General features: G+C 43.8%; 1 protein-coding gene across 8 annotated transcripts in view; it reads left to right on the top strand.

The window, feature by feature from the left end:
• KDM2B (lysine demethylase 2B) overlaps positions 1–14665 on the top strand; it is a 125931-nt gene that overhangs the window by 2093 nt on the left and 109173 nt on the right. For 7 of the 8 annotated variants that reach the window (XM_056329246.1, XM_056329230.1, XM_056329207.1 and 4 more), the window contains exons 1-3: positions 4302–4552; positions 5653–5797; positions 9047–9125. In XM_056329246.1, coding sequence (XP_056185221.1) covers positions 4520–4552; positions 5653–5797; positions 9047–9125 — 257 coding nt within the window. In that variant the 5' untranslated portion in view covers positions 4302–4519. Of the gene's footprint in view, positions 1–4301; positions 4553–5652; positions 5798–9046; positions 9126–14665 lie in introns of those variants that run through there. The other variant, XM_056329215.1, reaches the window with a different exon arrangement.

The raw sequence follows: 14665 nt of genomic DNA, 5'->3' as shown, positions 1-14665 counted from the left end.
TAACAATATTGCACACTGATGTACTGTTCGTATTTCATTCAAAGAAACGGTACAGAAAAGGACCTGCCAAATCAGTAAAGAAATCTCATTCCATCCACTTTTCCAAACCAAAGCCATGTGTAATTTTAAGCTTCCAAACCCCACTGCTGTAGCTTTGAAATAAGCATAATTTCCTTTCCTATCAGAAACAAAAAAATCAGTTTATTAAACCGGAAAACAAATCAAAGGTCAACCCTTCTTCTGCAACTAAAACATTAGGACTGCAGCCATGTACCCTTTCCCCCCTTTATGTTCCATTTTCCAGCTCTGTTCTGAGGTACAAACTAAAAAGGACAGATTTTATTTGCAACTCTAATTACTCATTATTACACACCTCTATACTGCCACTCTAGTTAGCTGAAACAAAAAGAGTCAGTCATGCTTAATTAACTCTCAGAAATGCTTCGGGGAGTTCTGAAATCCTGCTGGAGTTCAAAGCTGTAGTTTGTTGTTACCTCTGATCAGTGCAATTGCGGAAGGCCACCAAAAGGGTGTAGTCCTGCACTCTTCCTTCATCTCACCCCCCTCTCCACTCCATCCTGTATACTCCACCGATCAAATGGCTACAGAGCTTCATGGAATTGATCTAATGAAAAAAATAGGTATTTTTGTCTTAACGGGTGAGTTTTCTGCTGGATCAGGTCACCGAACTGACCTACCCTGTGGCTGCACGAACACTAGACCTAATGCGGGAGAAATGAGAGATATAGATGCAAGAGAAAGGGAACCAGCTCTTTCAGCAGCAGGCTGTTATTACCCCTAATTAGAGGTAATGTCAACCCATTCTCTGGATCATTTATGCATTAACACAGTTGGAACAGGTGGCAGAAGTCCAAGTTTCTTTCCAGAAGACCCTGAGAAATCTGTATGCAGCCACAAGGATACTCATAGTTCTTTCTCTGCTAAAAATGTACTTCTCTATTTTCTGTAGGAGGACTGAGTAAGAAGAATAGGTTCACCGAGTACCGTATGATTAATGTCATACAGCACTGAGCATGCAAAGGTGCTTACCCTCTGCAGAGCAGTTTTTCTAAAACATATTTCCAGCTTCACATGCAAATCATCGCTTCCACTTGTTCCTGTTATTGTACCAAAACCAAATCAGGTTACCACAAAATGGAAATGATGGCAGATCTGCATTACAACCAACACATCAGAAGTAGAAGTTGCAAAAGGCAATAAAGGTTTGTCAGCAGTCCCAAGGAGCAGGGAGGTTAAGGCAAGCATCTCTGCAAATCTCATCTCAAGTAGAGCTTAACGTTGAGTTGATGGAATTTCTGCAGAGGAAACATTTTGATCTGTCATGTCTAGAAAAACTACACAATTTTTAACTTCCTTCATAAAACTATGAAATGGTTAAATATCTACCCTTCTGTCTTAACCCATGGTAATGTATAGAGTGGTAGATCTTAGAGGATAAAAGATATTTTTAAAGATATTTTTAAATTATTTCAGTCCATTCTGTCCAATGGGAATGTTTGAAACCTCAGAAGGGGTGAAATTAACCCATTTTCTCATGCAGCCTTCCCAAGCATAGCACTCTAGTTCTTATTTTAGCATGAGCCCTGCAGTACAAGTTCAATTAAATGACAGCTCCTAGTTTCAAGCTAACAGGGTCAGGATTCAGCACATTGGCATGATTAGATCTTAAATAATTTAAGTTACATTAACATCTATCAAAAAAGTTTTAGTGTGGGGTTTGGTTTAAGTGGGTTTTTTTTGTTTTGGTTTTTTTGTTGTTGTTGTTGTTTTTTTGTTTTTAAATACAGTTCAGACAGGATACCTGAAGTATTTTTTCCCCGTATTTTTGGCTGTGAAGAAAGCCAGCCTCGCAGCAGCCCTGGCCATACCAAGCTCTGCTGGACAGGGCCCAGCTTTGGGCACTGCTGGAAACCAGTGGTGTACCCTGCCTAGAGGGTAAATGAGTGCCAACCCTCATCTGCCAGCACTTCATGTGCGTCCTGAAGCATGGAGGTTTAATATTGCTTCTAAATGTTTTTATCCTGTCCAGTGCAGCTGTGGATATTCTCATCATCCACAGCCTACTACCCCCACCCCCCTTTTCCCCCCACTTTCAAGTTTGAGACAGGTTTTTTGTTATTGAGGCAGTATTATTTCGATGGTAAAATCAATCATAGCTTAATAGGAATAATTTCTGTCTTAAAACAAGGTTAAAAACATGGTTTCTATTTTTTGAGGTCTATAAGTTAAAGTTGTGATGTTTCTGAAACATATTTACTTCCATATTTCTATAATGTGCTCTGGTGTTTCCAGGTGTATGTGATTAATACAGTCCTTGGTGAGTTTGCTTGATACACCAACAGTTTCAGATTGCTCATGTCCCCCCCCCCCAAAAAAAAGTCTAGAAAAATGAGTTGATTTTCTTTTATGTCTCTGTTCTTTCTTTTTTTGGTGGACTTTTGTGGAATAGATGGATTACGTGGTTTTTGTCTGATGATTCTCTAGTAACATCCATTTATCTTGTACAAGTACTCTGGCCTCAATCCTACAGATGTACACATGCATTTAATTTTAAGATTGAGTAATCTTGGCTGAAAGGTCAACATATGCATACATCTCCTCAGGATTATGCATTAATAATGCACTTGCTGGAACACACATCTGGAATCCACACTTCAATATATAGCCTATACCACATTTCTATATAATAATTAAGTTCAATCATCTGCAAATAGGGAGATGTTAGGGGAAGATTACATGATTTTTCAAGATTCTGCAAAATGCAGAAGGAGAAGCTCAGTGCCTTACATCCTAAGTTGGAACTCTGTCCTTTCCTGCCTTAAATCCTAAATTAGAATTCTATTCTGCCTTTATCCACATGTCATGGTTCATTAAAATATGGACCTTTCCAAAGAGATGCCCAGCAAGGCTTGCAGAGTTGAATTTTAATCTTTGGCATATCTTTGCTTTATCTTTGCCATAATATTTAATACATTTCATCTAGTACCTAGAATGTGATTAATTAGGTATGCAACAGGTAACTGAATGCTACGCGGGTAGGTTTCTGCTATTCCTGTCTGCTTCTACCAACAAAGAAAAACGCCCTATTTCCAGTCTCTGTTTAACTGATGTGAAAAGTAAAGCCAGGGAAAGACAGCCTGGAATTTACTCCTGAGATTTGTACTGGTTAGATGAGAGCACTCCCAGTTTTTGCTGGCCCAGGAGAGATAACAGCGAACACGCACCATACCGAAGGTAGAAACACATTTATTCTCAATGTCAATCTCAAAAATTGCAGAAAGCAAAGCAGAGGCGTGCTGCCAAAGCCTTCGGCCCCTGGCCCTGGGTTTAGGTGCGCTTTGATGTGCTGAGAGGAGGTAAAGGATGTCACTGGAGAGAGGAGCCACACTGCAACCTGGAGGCTGTTCAAAACCTGCACTCTGGCCCCACTATTGCAATCAGAGGGTCCCAATATTTGCTCAGCATCAAGTCAGAGTAGGCATGAATTGGTGTTCTGGGAGCGAGACCCTCCGGCAGGCTCAGACACCCGCACTATCGCTAAACCCAAATTTCGTATCCGCAGCTACTTTCTATGATTTTTACCTACTTTTTCGCGCGATTTCTAAGTACCCGTTGTAGGTGCTTATTACAAAGGCGATTGTACTTTAACACCAAGTGATACGTGATAGACCCTGAACCTGCTCGCAGGGGACAGATGTCGGGGCAGATGTTGGAGCATCCCGCTCCCATGCCGCGCGGCTGGCTGCACGTGGGCCAGAGGCGCACCGCGCGCCTGCGGGACTGCCTGCTTCACGCAACACCCGGTAACCGGCCGTGCACGCTGCCTACTAGTATCTTACAGCGTTTGCCACGTTAACTCGCCACTTCACAGGAGTCCTCCAAACTGCCTGACCCCAACCCCCCCGGGTTGAGCAGAACCGACCAACTTTTCGGCCGGCCCCGGCCCCCACGCAGGGGCCCCGGCACCCTGCCTCCACGCACCCCACGCTGGGCGCCGGCAAAAAGCAGGGAGCGGGACCCCGCACCCCACGCAGGGCGCCCAACCCCCGGACCCCACGCCGGGCGCCGCTGCGCCTTTGTGGCCGCCCCTGCCCCGCTGCCGCTCAGCGCCTGCGTGCCGCGCCCCGCCGCGCACTCGTGACCTGCCACCGCGGCGGCGGGGCCACCGGCCGGCCCAGCGCCGATACCGCGCCGCCGCCCCGGACACCCCCCCCCACCCCCACCCCCGCCACTGTTTACGTTCCGGGCACTGCGACGCCTGCGCCCCCGCTCCGCACGCAGTGCCTGAAAATGGTTCCTTAGGACTTTGCAAAGCGCATCGCCGCCGCCCCCCTTCCCTCCCCCTCCTCCCCCCCCCCCCCCCCAAAAAAAAAAGTGCTGGTGCAAAATTGCAAAACTTTAGAGAGACCTGGATGGCTTTTGTTTTTCCTCCTCCCCATTTGGGCCAAAAATGCAGGACAGGAACTGTTGACAATTAAGTGATGAAACTCTCCAAAAAATGGAGGCAGAGAAAGACTCTGGAAGAAGATTGGTGTGTAGCTGGCTTCTGTCTCTTTCCTATTTGTGCCTTGTAATTGATTTTGCTTAATTGTTTGCAAAGGGAGAAATGCATGTAAAACGCAGGCAGCCGAGCGCCTTAAGTTTGCAAGAGAGCAGCTTAGGCACCGGGAAGGGGGTGGAATTTAATCGAGGGGAAGGAGAGGGTGGGACGAGAATATAATTTTTTTTTTCCTGTGGGTGAGGGTTTGTGCTGCTGCGCCGCGCGTGTGCCCGGGGCTGGCTGCCGGGGCTGGTTTGCCGGGAGAGGGGTAGAACCACCGGCGACACCCGGTGGACCGGGCACCCCCCCAAACCCCGCTCCACCGGGCACCTACCTTTGTGCGCGGCCGCCGCGGGGCCCCACGGCAACTTCCCCGGGGGAGCGGCACCGGCCCCCGCCGGGCCTACCCCCCCACTCCGCCTTACATTGAGCTCGTCGCTGCCCCTCGCCCGCGGACCCCGAACCTTTCCCCCCCCCCCCCCCCGGCTTTCGGCGGTGGGGGCCGCACATCCCTCCCCACCGCGGTACATACGGCCAGAGCCGGTTTTTAAACCGCGGCTTCCGGTGTGACTATGGAAACACTCGGATTATGTAAATACCGAAACCTGGATGCTGTGCATCGGATTAAATGATTCACGCTCACACCACCCCCCTTCTCTTCCCCGAGAAATTATCTTGTATTCACGCGCAAAAATTAATAATAATAATAAAAATGATCCCGTTGCTAACGAGCGTTGGCTGCCGGTGTTGCAAAACGCATGGGTGAATTTTCGGCGAGTTGCGCCCGTCTCCTGCTCGCCCGCACGGCAGCTCCTGCACAGCAGCCCAAGTTTTAGTTTTTATTCAGCCAAACACCTGTTATTCCTGACCGGTTCCGTGGGATGGAAAAGGCTGGGCATGCAGCTGTGTTGGGGCTCCGTCGGGTCCAGGTTTTGCTCACTTTCTGCTTTGCCGTCTTCATGATTTCCCCCAGAATCTGTTTATCAAATCCTTCTGCACCATCCCCACGTTTCCTTCCCCACCGACCCCCATTATTTTTTCCCCCCGCACAATGTGGCTTTGTTTTGTTGGTTGGTTTGTTTGTTTTCTAGCGATCTATCGGCAGAAGGCGATACGATGAGCACGAGGACGTCTCGGACGTGGAGGAAATTGTCAGCATCAGGAGTTTCAATCTGGAAGAGAAATTAAAGAGTAAAATGTATCACGGGGATTTCGTGCATGCCATGGACGGCAAAGGTAATTGCGCGGGGGGGGGGCGGGGGGCGGCCCCGCCGCCTCCACGTGTAGCTCCGCGCCGGTTCGTATTTCGCGCCCGCGCCCCCTGCCCGGGGATCCGGTGACGCCGCCAGGCCCAGCGCGGGGTGGGGGGGCGGCTGCTGCCCCCGGGGCCCCGCAGCTCGCACCGCTGCGGGGGGGCTGCCCCGGCCCCCCCGCAGCCGGAGAGCGGCGGGGTGATGGATGGCTGCGCCTTGCGCCCCCCCCTTCCCCCACTGCCAACATTGCACCGGTACCGGGACCCCAAGCGCAGCACAGGGATGTGCGGGAGTTTGGTCCTGGCACGGGTGTGTGTGTGTACGCGGCAGAAACCCCTGCTTTCCCCGTCTCCTAGTGAATCCAGGACCCCTTTTGCAAGAGGATGCAATTGATGAGCCTGTTGGCCAGGCTTGGAGACTTTAAAGTCAACAACTACTTTGTGGCTTTATCATCTATTAAATTACACCGCTCCCCTCCCCGAAGTGACTTGGTTTGCTTAGGTGACAAGTTATGGAGTGGCAGGCGACCAGCTCAGCTCTGCAGCACGGCTGCCTGGCAGGAAGGAAAATGGGAAAGGTTTGCCCAGGAATCCAGCAGGCTGTGTGTGTATTTGCCAGTCACCTTTGAATCCAGCGGGCTGTGTGTGTGTTTGCCAGTCACCTTTATTTGCTGCAGCGTTGGTGAAATGGATCCCGAATCCCAGACGGCTATCACCAAAACTCGGCCTCACGGAGGACCCTCTAAGCCGGCTTTCTCAGCAAAGAGGAGTTTTGCCTGTAATCCTCCTGAAATGGCTACAGCGGTGGAGCCACTAATCTAGTTTAGAAAATTTCCTTTTTTCCCCTAGGCTTAGTTTTGCATGAGCATTTTAAGCTCCTTTTAGAAAAGTTAATGTGGTGGAGAAATTAAATACCTATCTTATTTAGGAAGGTATTTGTTTAGGAGATAAGCTCAACCCTGACCCCTCTTCCTCCAAACAAAACACAAACACCTATTTTTTAGCTGGAAAATGTTAATTAATTTTCCAGAAAATTATTGCATTCTACCCTCATCTTCCAAATACTCCAGTGGTTGCCATTGCTACATGCTAACTATAGTACAATCCACAGCTTTCCAAGCTCAGCAGCTCTAAAATCTTTGGGAAGCTTTCTCTTTTCTAGGGAACTTGGAAATAAATGAGTGTCTTTTGTTATTTTGTTGTGGTCTGTGTCTGCTTTGTTCAGCCCCACAAGGGATTTAAATGCTTTGTTAGGGCATTATGAAGAAACGATCTGCCTTCCTATTTGCTCTGTTTTTATTTTTACTATTGGTTTATCTTTTCTGTAAATCCAAGAGTTGAATTGAATCTAGGCGAAACAGTGACAGTTGTTAGTAAGAATAAAAGAGTCAGTTTATATGAATACTTGAAATAGGTTGTGATATATTTATTTATAATTGTTTCCCATGTCCTTGTTTTTGTTTTTAATGATTACTCTTCTTTGATCACACACACCCCCCACACACTCCCCTGAATGTGGGCTGGTTTTCCTCGAGGTGTGCAAGACAGTGGTGTGATTTCTGGCTCGAATGCAGTTTGTCATAGCTACTTGTTCTCTAGTCTCTTAGGCTATGTAGCTGCCTCTGCTCCTTCCACCGGTACTATTCTTGATGTCGGTTGACTTTCTGTCTTGGATGAGTGTCCTTAAAAAATACCTGTGGTTTATTTCTCTGTTTACCCAAAGCCAATAGTTTTCATGGGAATGCCTATGAGAAACAAAGTTTTCTCTGGTACAGAAATACTTACTTGGTAACCTTAGTTAATTGAAGTATTCATTACCCTTATTTTGAGACTAGTAGCGATAAAGTTTCTGTCATTTAAATGTTTTTGTAAATGGATAATTACAGTGCTCTGATTTGGTAACTCTAAGTAGGAATATTATATCTCTACTTGTCGTAATTACTAACTGAATACAGCAAAGAAAAAGTTGTAAAAGCAGAGGGAAATGTGTCTGCAGGCACGGGAGCTTCGCCTCTGTTGCCCTTGTCCAGTATGGGGTTTTGTAGCAATGAAGCATCACTGACATAAGCTCGGGTCTGAGGTTCTCATGCTCTCCCAGGAAGCTTGTACATTGCTGGCTGGGTCTTGGAGAAGTTAAACTACTTGTGTGCACCTGAATTTAATAGATAATGTGTATAGTGTATTTGGCAGCGTGTAGTGTGTGTTGTAGTGCTGAAGAGGCAAACAATGTTTTCCATTTTAAGGTAGCATATGGATGCTACATAAAAGTAATTTTTTCCTGTAAGAAAGGGGGAATAGCAGAGCTATAGAAACAGTATGTGGCCAGTGCAGGAATTCCTCTTCTTTTGCTGGCAGAAGGCTTCAAATGGAGTGTGGGGTTTTGTAGGCATGGCTCACCCAAATCGCTGCCTTGTAACTTCCTCTCTAATCCCCAAATCACTGCTATTGTGTCAGACCATTGCATAAAGAAATGCCCAGGAAGGTCCAGTTCTGTGTAATCCTCAGGGTGAAGCAACAAGGTGATACTGATCAGTGCTAACATAACAAATTTATGTTTAATTTTTGGGCTGATCGAGTGTTATACTGTGACTCCCCACAAAAAACTACTTTTTCACCATCTTCCTAAGCAGCGAGAGCGGTATAAGATTTCTGTGAAACAACTCCTGCAGTTACCTTTCTGATTAATTTTTTAAAAAATAAAAAAATACTTTGTTGGAAGTAACAGTAACCCTCACAAAAAGAAAATTATTTATTCACAGCATCAGGGCTTTCAGCTATATGCAGGTAATGCTCACAAGAAAACATGTTTTTTCCAAAGTAGAAATGTATAGCTTGAAGTATATAAACTTAAACATAGAGTTTAAACTACGTTTGCCCCAGGAGTACTAGGCTGATTTGCAGTAATTTAGTTAGGATTATGTCTTAACTGTTCATTTGGTATTTCATTATAGCCTGGCTGTTTCAACTCAGACCTTAATTGACAAACTCTGACTGGATTCTATTTTATGTGCATCACTGAACAGGAAAAATAGAGAGCAGCTGGGAGAGCATTGTCTGTCATTTGGTTTCCGGTTTGGACCTAAAATATGCATTCTCTTTATATTTTTCTTTAAGTGATAGTGGAGTTCTTTGGCGAGAAAAAGGAAATGGTGGGTGTTTTGAGAAAATGTAATGTGAGGTGCTAATGCCATTGTAAATGACTTTGGATTTTTTTTTATTCATTATTCCAACAGATTTTACTTTTGAGTATGTGCAAAGAGAAGCTCTCAGAGTTCCCCTTATCTTCAGAAATAAGGATGGACTGGGAATTAAGTAAGTTACAACCAAATCTTGATGATTAATAAATGCTTTTATAAAATAACCATTATGCTTTCCACTTGTATGTGATATTTCTTTTGAGGATGTCAAAATGTATTGCAATTAGGAAGACTGTCAGCACCCTTGAGAAGAGGAATGATTATTTTCCACTTATAAATAAGCAGATAATGAAGTCTGTAAAAGTTAAGTGCGTACAGCATGGTACTACACAATGAAAAATAAGTCAGTGATGAAAGTTAGGAATAAAATTCAAAGGTTCTTGCATCCAATCCATGCTGTAATGACAGAACAACTTCCTTTCAATTTCTGACTTCTCAATTGTTCTCTGTATTACAGGTAGAATCTTTAATGGTGCCTGTCACTTTCCATTAGAACTGTATCTCTTCAGAATGTTACAGCTTTGTAAATATTTAATAATGTCTAGTTAAAATGTGGTATTATTAGAGTCTTTTTGAGGTTGCATTTTGTTAATGTCCAGTCATAAAGGATTGGTATTTTAATAAGAAAATCCTGCAAGTTTATCTGCAAAAGTAACAGCGTCTAAGAGATAAATATTAAAATTTTATACTTTATCAGTCACATAATCCATAGTTTAGATAAATGTTCCTTGGTACTTTTGGAAATTAGGACTGGATAACTGATAATATCTGAAAGACGGAAAACTAATTTTCTGAAAGTGTAATTACTTTGCTCAGTTTCAGCTGGAACACCTCAAAGTTGAGGGAACTGAGGAATCCCAATTATTTAATTAAAAAGAATCAAGCCACCCTGCTATAACTTAAGGACAGAAAGAGAAGCAGTGCTTGGGGTATTTGAGAGGCATAGGTCCTTTTACTATGAGAGTGAATAGGAGCTGCTGTGATGCTTCTCATGATGTAGTAAAATAGTTTTATAATGTTGAACTCTGAACAAGAAGTGCTTAAGAGGTACTCAGTAGTAATTACAGTAATGTTTATTTTGTTGTACCATTATGTTGTACTGGGATATTTTTTTAGTTGATTATTAAGCCCCGTATTTCTCTGCTAGTCTAGTGTCTTGTAAAAAAAAACAATGCCACTTTTTTATTTGTTTATGCAAAGCCTTTCCTAGATTGTATCCTAACTGTCTGATGAAAATGTGCATGTATTCTGTAATGTTTTAGAAGATAGGCAGAAAATCTACCTATTAAGTGGGAAAGGCTGTTCGCTTTTTACAGTTCCTAAACAGTTCTATGCTCCTATTTGGTGTTGTAGAAAAATAACCTAATTTTTCTGCTGTATTATCCGAGAGAAGGTGTGGTCAGGTGGAATGCATTGATCCTTAAGGTTTGTGTAGAAGAGGGGATCCAAAAGCATCTGTTTTGATGTTTCCGAAATGTACAACCTTCAGTATAACCTTCATATGAAAATCTGAGAAGCAGAGAGAAGTCTTCCCTGTTCATAGCTTAATTATGCTTAACCTGCAGAAGCCACCTCCTTAATCTTAGCTTATGATGACTATAGTATCATCTTTCCTGATTAATCATGTTCTTGTTTATCTTCTCAGCTGAGTTTCCTTAAAGTGCCATTTTTTCTATGTTCACTTAAGACACTGTTGGCCAGCCTAGGTCCTAGAGAGCCAGTGACGTCTCTGTTGAGTGCTTCTCTGAATGTACGTTTACAATGTATGTGGATATGTAACCATCACCTGAAACTAAATAATTTTTGCTTCAGCAGGAGCTTTATTATTTACAGGAAATTCCTGCTTCCTTAAGGGTTGTGGTCGCCACTCTACTCACCCAACTTGGCATCCCAGTTCCTTGCTTTCTCTCAGCTTCCAAATACAGCAGCTTTCCCTCCTGAAATGGTTTTCCCTGCTGTATTAGAGTCTATTTTCCTGACCCTTCTTTTGGCTTCTCTGCCCACCTTGGCAGGAAGGGTTTTTTTTAGCTGAAGGTTGTTGCTACTTTTTTGTTCAGTTTATTTCTTCAGGAGATGCTTCTCTTGGAGGAGTCAACTGAAGGCCGTATCTCCTGTGGAAAATCATCTGAGATAACTGCTCTCTCCATATGCATTGGTTTTGAACTGCTGCTTCTAAAGGGCAAGTGATAAAAGCTTCAATAATTTCTTCTGGAAGAAACCATCAGCTCTTCTGTGAAACTGAGGAGTGTTTAGGAGCCAGAGATACTACTGCACCTTCCTAGCAGCCAGATCTTCCTCCTGTGTATAAGGAAGTTCACAAATTCCAGCACAAGAAGAAAACTAGGGAGATGTTTCAGCTCGTGCTGTGCCAATGGTACCTGTTCAGCTTCTGCTCTGTCAGTGGAGAAGTGCGGAAGGGAGAGTTTATCTTGCAGACACAAACATTACTGGGCTTCAGATCCTCAGCTGCAGATGGCAGAGCATTATTGGAGGTGGATAACAAGTACCCCAGCGTGGGACCAGTGTTTCCTGGGGCTGCCTGTACCAGACAGTGGTGCCTCCAGAACTCGAGCTGCCTGAGGCGTGTAGATGTTGCACAAGACCCTTCACAAACATACCTTGTTTCTTGGTGTCTGTAACCACAAGATGTAGTATCTGTTTCTTCTTGATTGCTCATTATTCAGGATTCTGTAATGAGCAATTTCACCTTAGGCATTTCAACACTCAAATCTCAGCTCACACATCATTATTGGCTTCCCTATTGTCCCTGTGCCCAAAATCTGGAGAGCTGCCACCTGTCACTCTCCTCCACTTTCGGTTAGCTGTGTGCTTTCACTGAAGCCTCCTGCTGTGATGTTGCCTTTGGAGAGTGGTCTTTGGTCTTTCTTGATCCAAGGGTTCAGAGACTCCTCAAGCTAATGGGATCGTGCAAAGAGTAATCTGTTTTTTTTGTGTCCTGTGTTGCTTTGATTTTCTTCAAGTTGTGTTTTTTTTAGATGCACTTGCAGTCAGCCTTCCTATTCCTCTTCCTTCCTGGAAGCCACCAGTAATGATGTTTCTTAAGACCTGGAAGAAGGGGGGGCTTTGGCTGTGTACCAGCCCCTTCTATGGTTGCAGGCCACGTGTGCAGCAGGCCAGGTTATAGAGGTACTGCTGGGTTTTGCTGAGGCAAAAACCAGGACCTGGCTTCACACGCTTACATGTATGCACACAGCACAAATCCATGTGATGACCACGCCTCAAAGAAGACCATTGAAAAGGTTTGGAACATGCATTGGAAGTGAAGAAGTAGCAGGACTGCATGCTGCGTACCTTCATTTTCATTAGAGTTCTGCAGCAGTGGCAGTTTGGATAATGCATCTTTTGAATGCTGAACTGGATTGTGAAGAGGTGGAAGAGGAGTAAATACTAATCCACAAGCAAGAGTTTGGGAGTCACTTACCCAACTGTCTGTCACTCACTAATGCTTTGGGGAGTTGAAGGAGGGATATGTGTTTCAGTTTGCTGTGATGAGCTTACAATAGTTTCAGGAGCCAGGCTTGACTAGCCAGCTTTTCAGTTTCCAGCTGACTGCTGGTATCGTTTTAATACTATTCTGACATCTTTGCTCCTTTCTAGGGCTGTTGCCCTTTCTCCTTTTCATGAGCCATCCACACATCATGTGCAGCTTCTTCCTCTAGCTGGAATTCATTGTCAGAGAAGAGAGTAAAAATACTGAAGCTTTTTCTTTTGAGGATATTTTTGATGAATTGCTGTGCTGACAAAAGTAAGCAAATTTTATCTGTTACATGAGCATTGGATAGTTCCTGTATGGAATCAGCTGAATTCTCCATTTCAGAGATGGTTGGATGAATTGTTTTTATATTTCCATTTTCTGCTGAATCATTGAATACTGACTGGTCTGGGGGATTGAAATACTAGAATTTGTCAATCAGTAGTCTCTTGTAGAAGATTCAACATTCTAATATTTTTTATTTAAATGAGCATGACTTATTAGTTTGAAATGATGTTGTAAAGGAATTGTGCACACTTGGGCATAAATGTCACTAGAGTGAGAGAAGGCTGGAAATGTAATTTATGGGTATTTTAAATGACAGAAGTGAAATGCATGAACAAACTTTCCTATTTGGCACTCTGCAGGATAACATGATTTAATTTTATTTACATTTCTGCTTCTTATGTGTATCTGTCAAAAGTAGCTGGCGTGCAATATATGAGTTTTGTGGATATGTAGATACATAAATGCTGCGTGCGTTGTATTCCAGCAAGATCAAAGTAGTATTGACACCTGCCTAAGTGATCCAAAATGTTGAGAACCTTTAGTCTTACTATCCTGACATTTGCTGCTTGAATTAATGAGTGTCAGAGCCTGCCGTCTTCCATCACTAGAGCGAGACTAGACAGTTTGCCTTTGGATCCGAGTCACTTACTGATGAGACTCGGGAACCTTACGTTCCACTTCAGGCCCTGGAGGAAATTACGCTTTACTGGGTCTTTCTAGCGCTGCGGTCTCTCATTCAGAGGAGGCTGGGTGTATTGTGATACGGTAGATTAGGCGATCCATGTATAGGTAGGGTGACTTTTGAGATACAGTGGTCTATAAAATATAAGATGATTTTTAGACTTCTGACGTTTTGAATAACGGATGATATGTGCTTCCACTTCTGTTTGCTGTTAAGCAGTCAGCTTGCATGTCTGTGCCTGGCAGATGCACGAAGCATAGCTGAACAGTTTGGTTACTGTGCTTGGAGGTACTCCGAAATGGCAAGGAATGAGATGAATGAGGGAAAATTATTGTAACGAAACTTCCAGAACGGCTTTCCTGTGTATTTCTGACCATTGTGAGCTGTTAGTTGTATGGCTAGAAGCAGGGATGTCCACCTGTGATCTCTTAGCAGAAGAGGAGCTGTTTTTCTCAAAGGGCTTTTTGTCTGTTTCCAGGATTGTAACTTGGGAGAGAATGCTGTTTGGAGAGATCTTGTCTCTTTTATCTGGACAGCGGTCATCTTGCATTGTGTTGTGGTTAGTCAGATATGTACGCTAGCCAGAGCTCGTCCCCGTTAGGATTGGAATAGGAGACTTCTTTAGCAAATCTTTAAATGTTTACTAAAATGCAACTTTGCACCCAGTGCACACTAAGGTGTTTGAGTTTCTTTTCTTTTTGAGGCAACGTGATTCGTATGTAACAGAATGCTGAAAATCTCAAATGCAGTCAGTTATATTTTGGTGTTAAGTCACCCCACTATATATTCGTCACTGTTTTTTTAGGATATACAAAAACTTGGGAAGCATTCATAGTGGTTTTATGCAAAATGCATTTGCCTGAAAATTGCATAGCAGCGGGATTAAAACCAAACCTCTCTGCTCAGCTCTTGCATTGTTGGTATTCTGGATTTATATGCAGGAAAACAGATGAACTAACACTTACTGATTAGTATAAGGTTGGTGACATTCAGAAAAACAATTCTTTTTTTGGCCATCTTAGTGCTGTAGCAAACCAGTGAGTGTGGCAGTTCTGCTGGGTGGTGCTGGAGATGGAGAAGTACTGTCATTTATGGTCTCAACAGCCAGTAGAATGGGTTTGAATTAAAGCTGGTCCTCCCAAGGCAACCCAACTACAAAATGGGTTCTTGAACTGGAAACCTGCTGTGTTCA

This window comes from Falco biarmicus, chromosome 1 (assembly GCF_023638135.1).
Source record: "Falco biarmicus isolate bFalBia1 chromosome 1, bFalBia1.pri, whole genome shotgun sequence".
Classification (NCBI taxonomy): Eukaryota; Metazoa; Chordata; class Aves; order Falconiformes; family Falconidae; genus Falco; species Falco biarmicus.
Note: the sequence above shows the minus strand (reverse complement) of the source record. Positions and strands in the feature narration are given on the sequence as shown.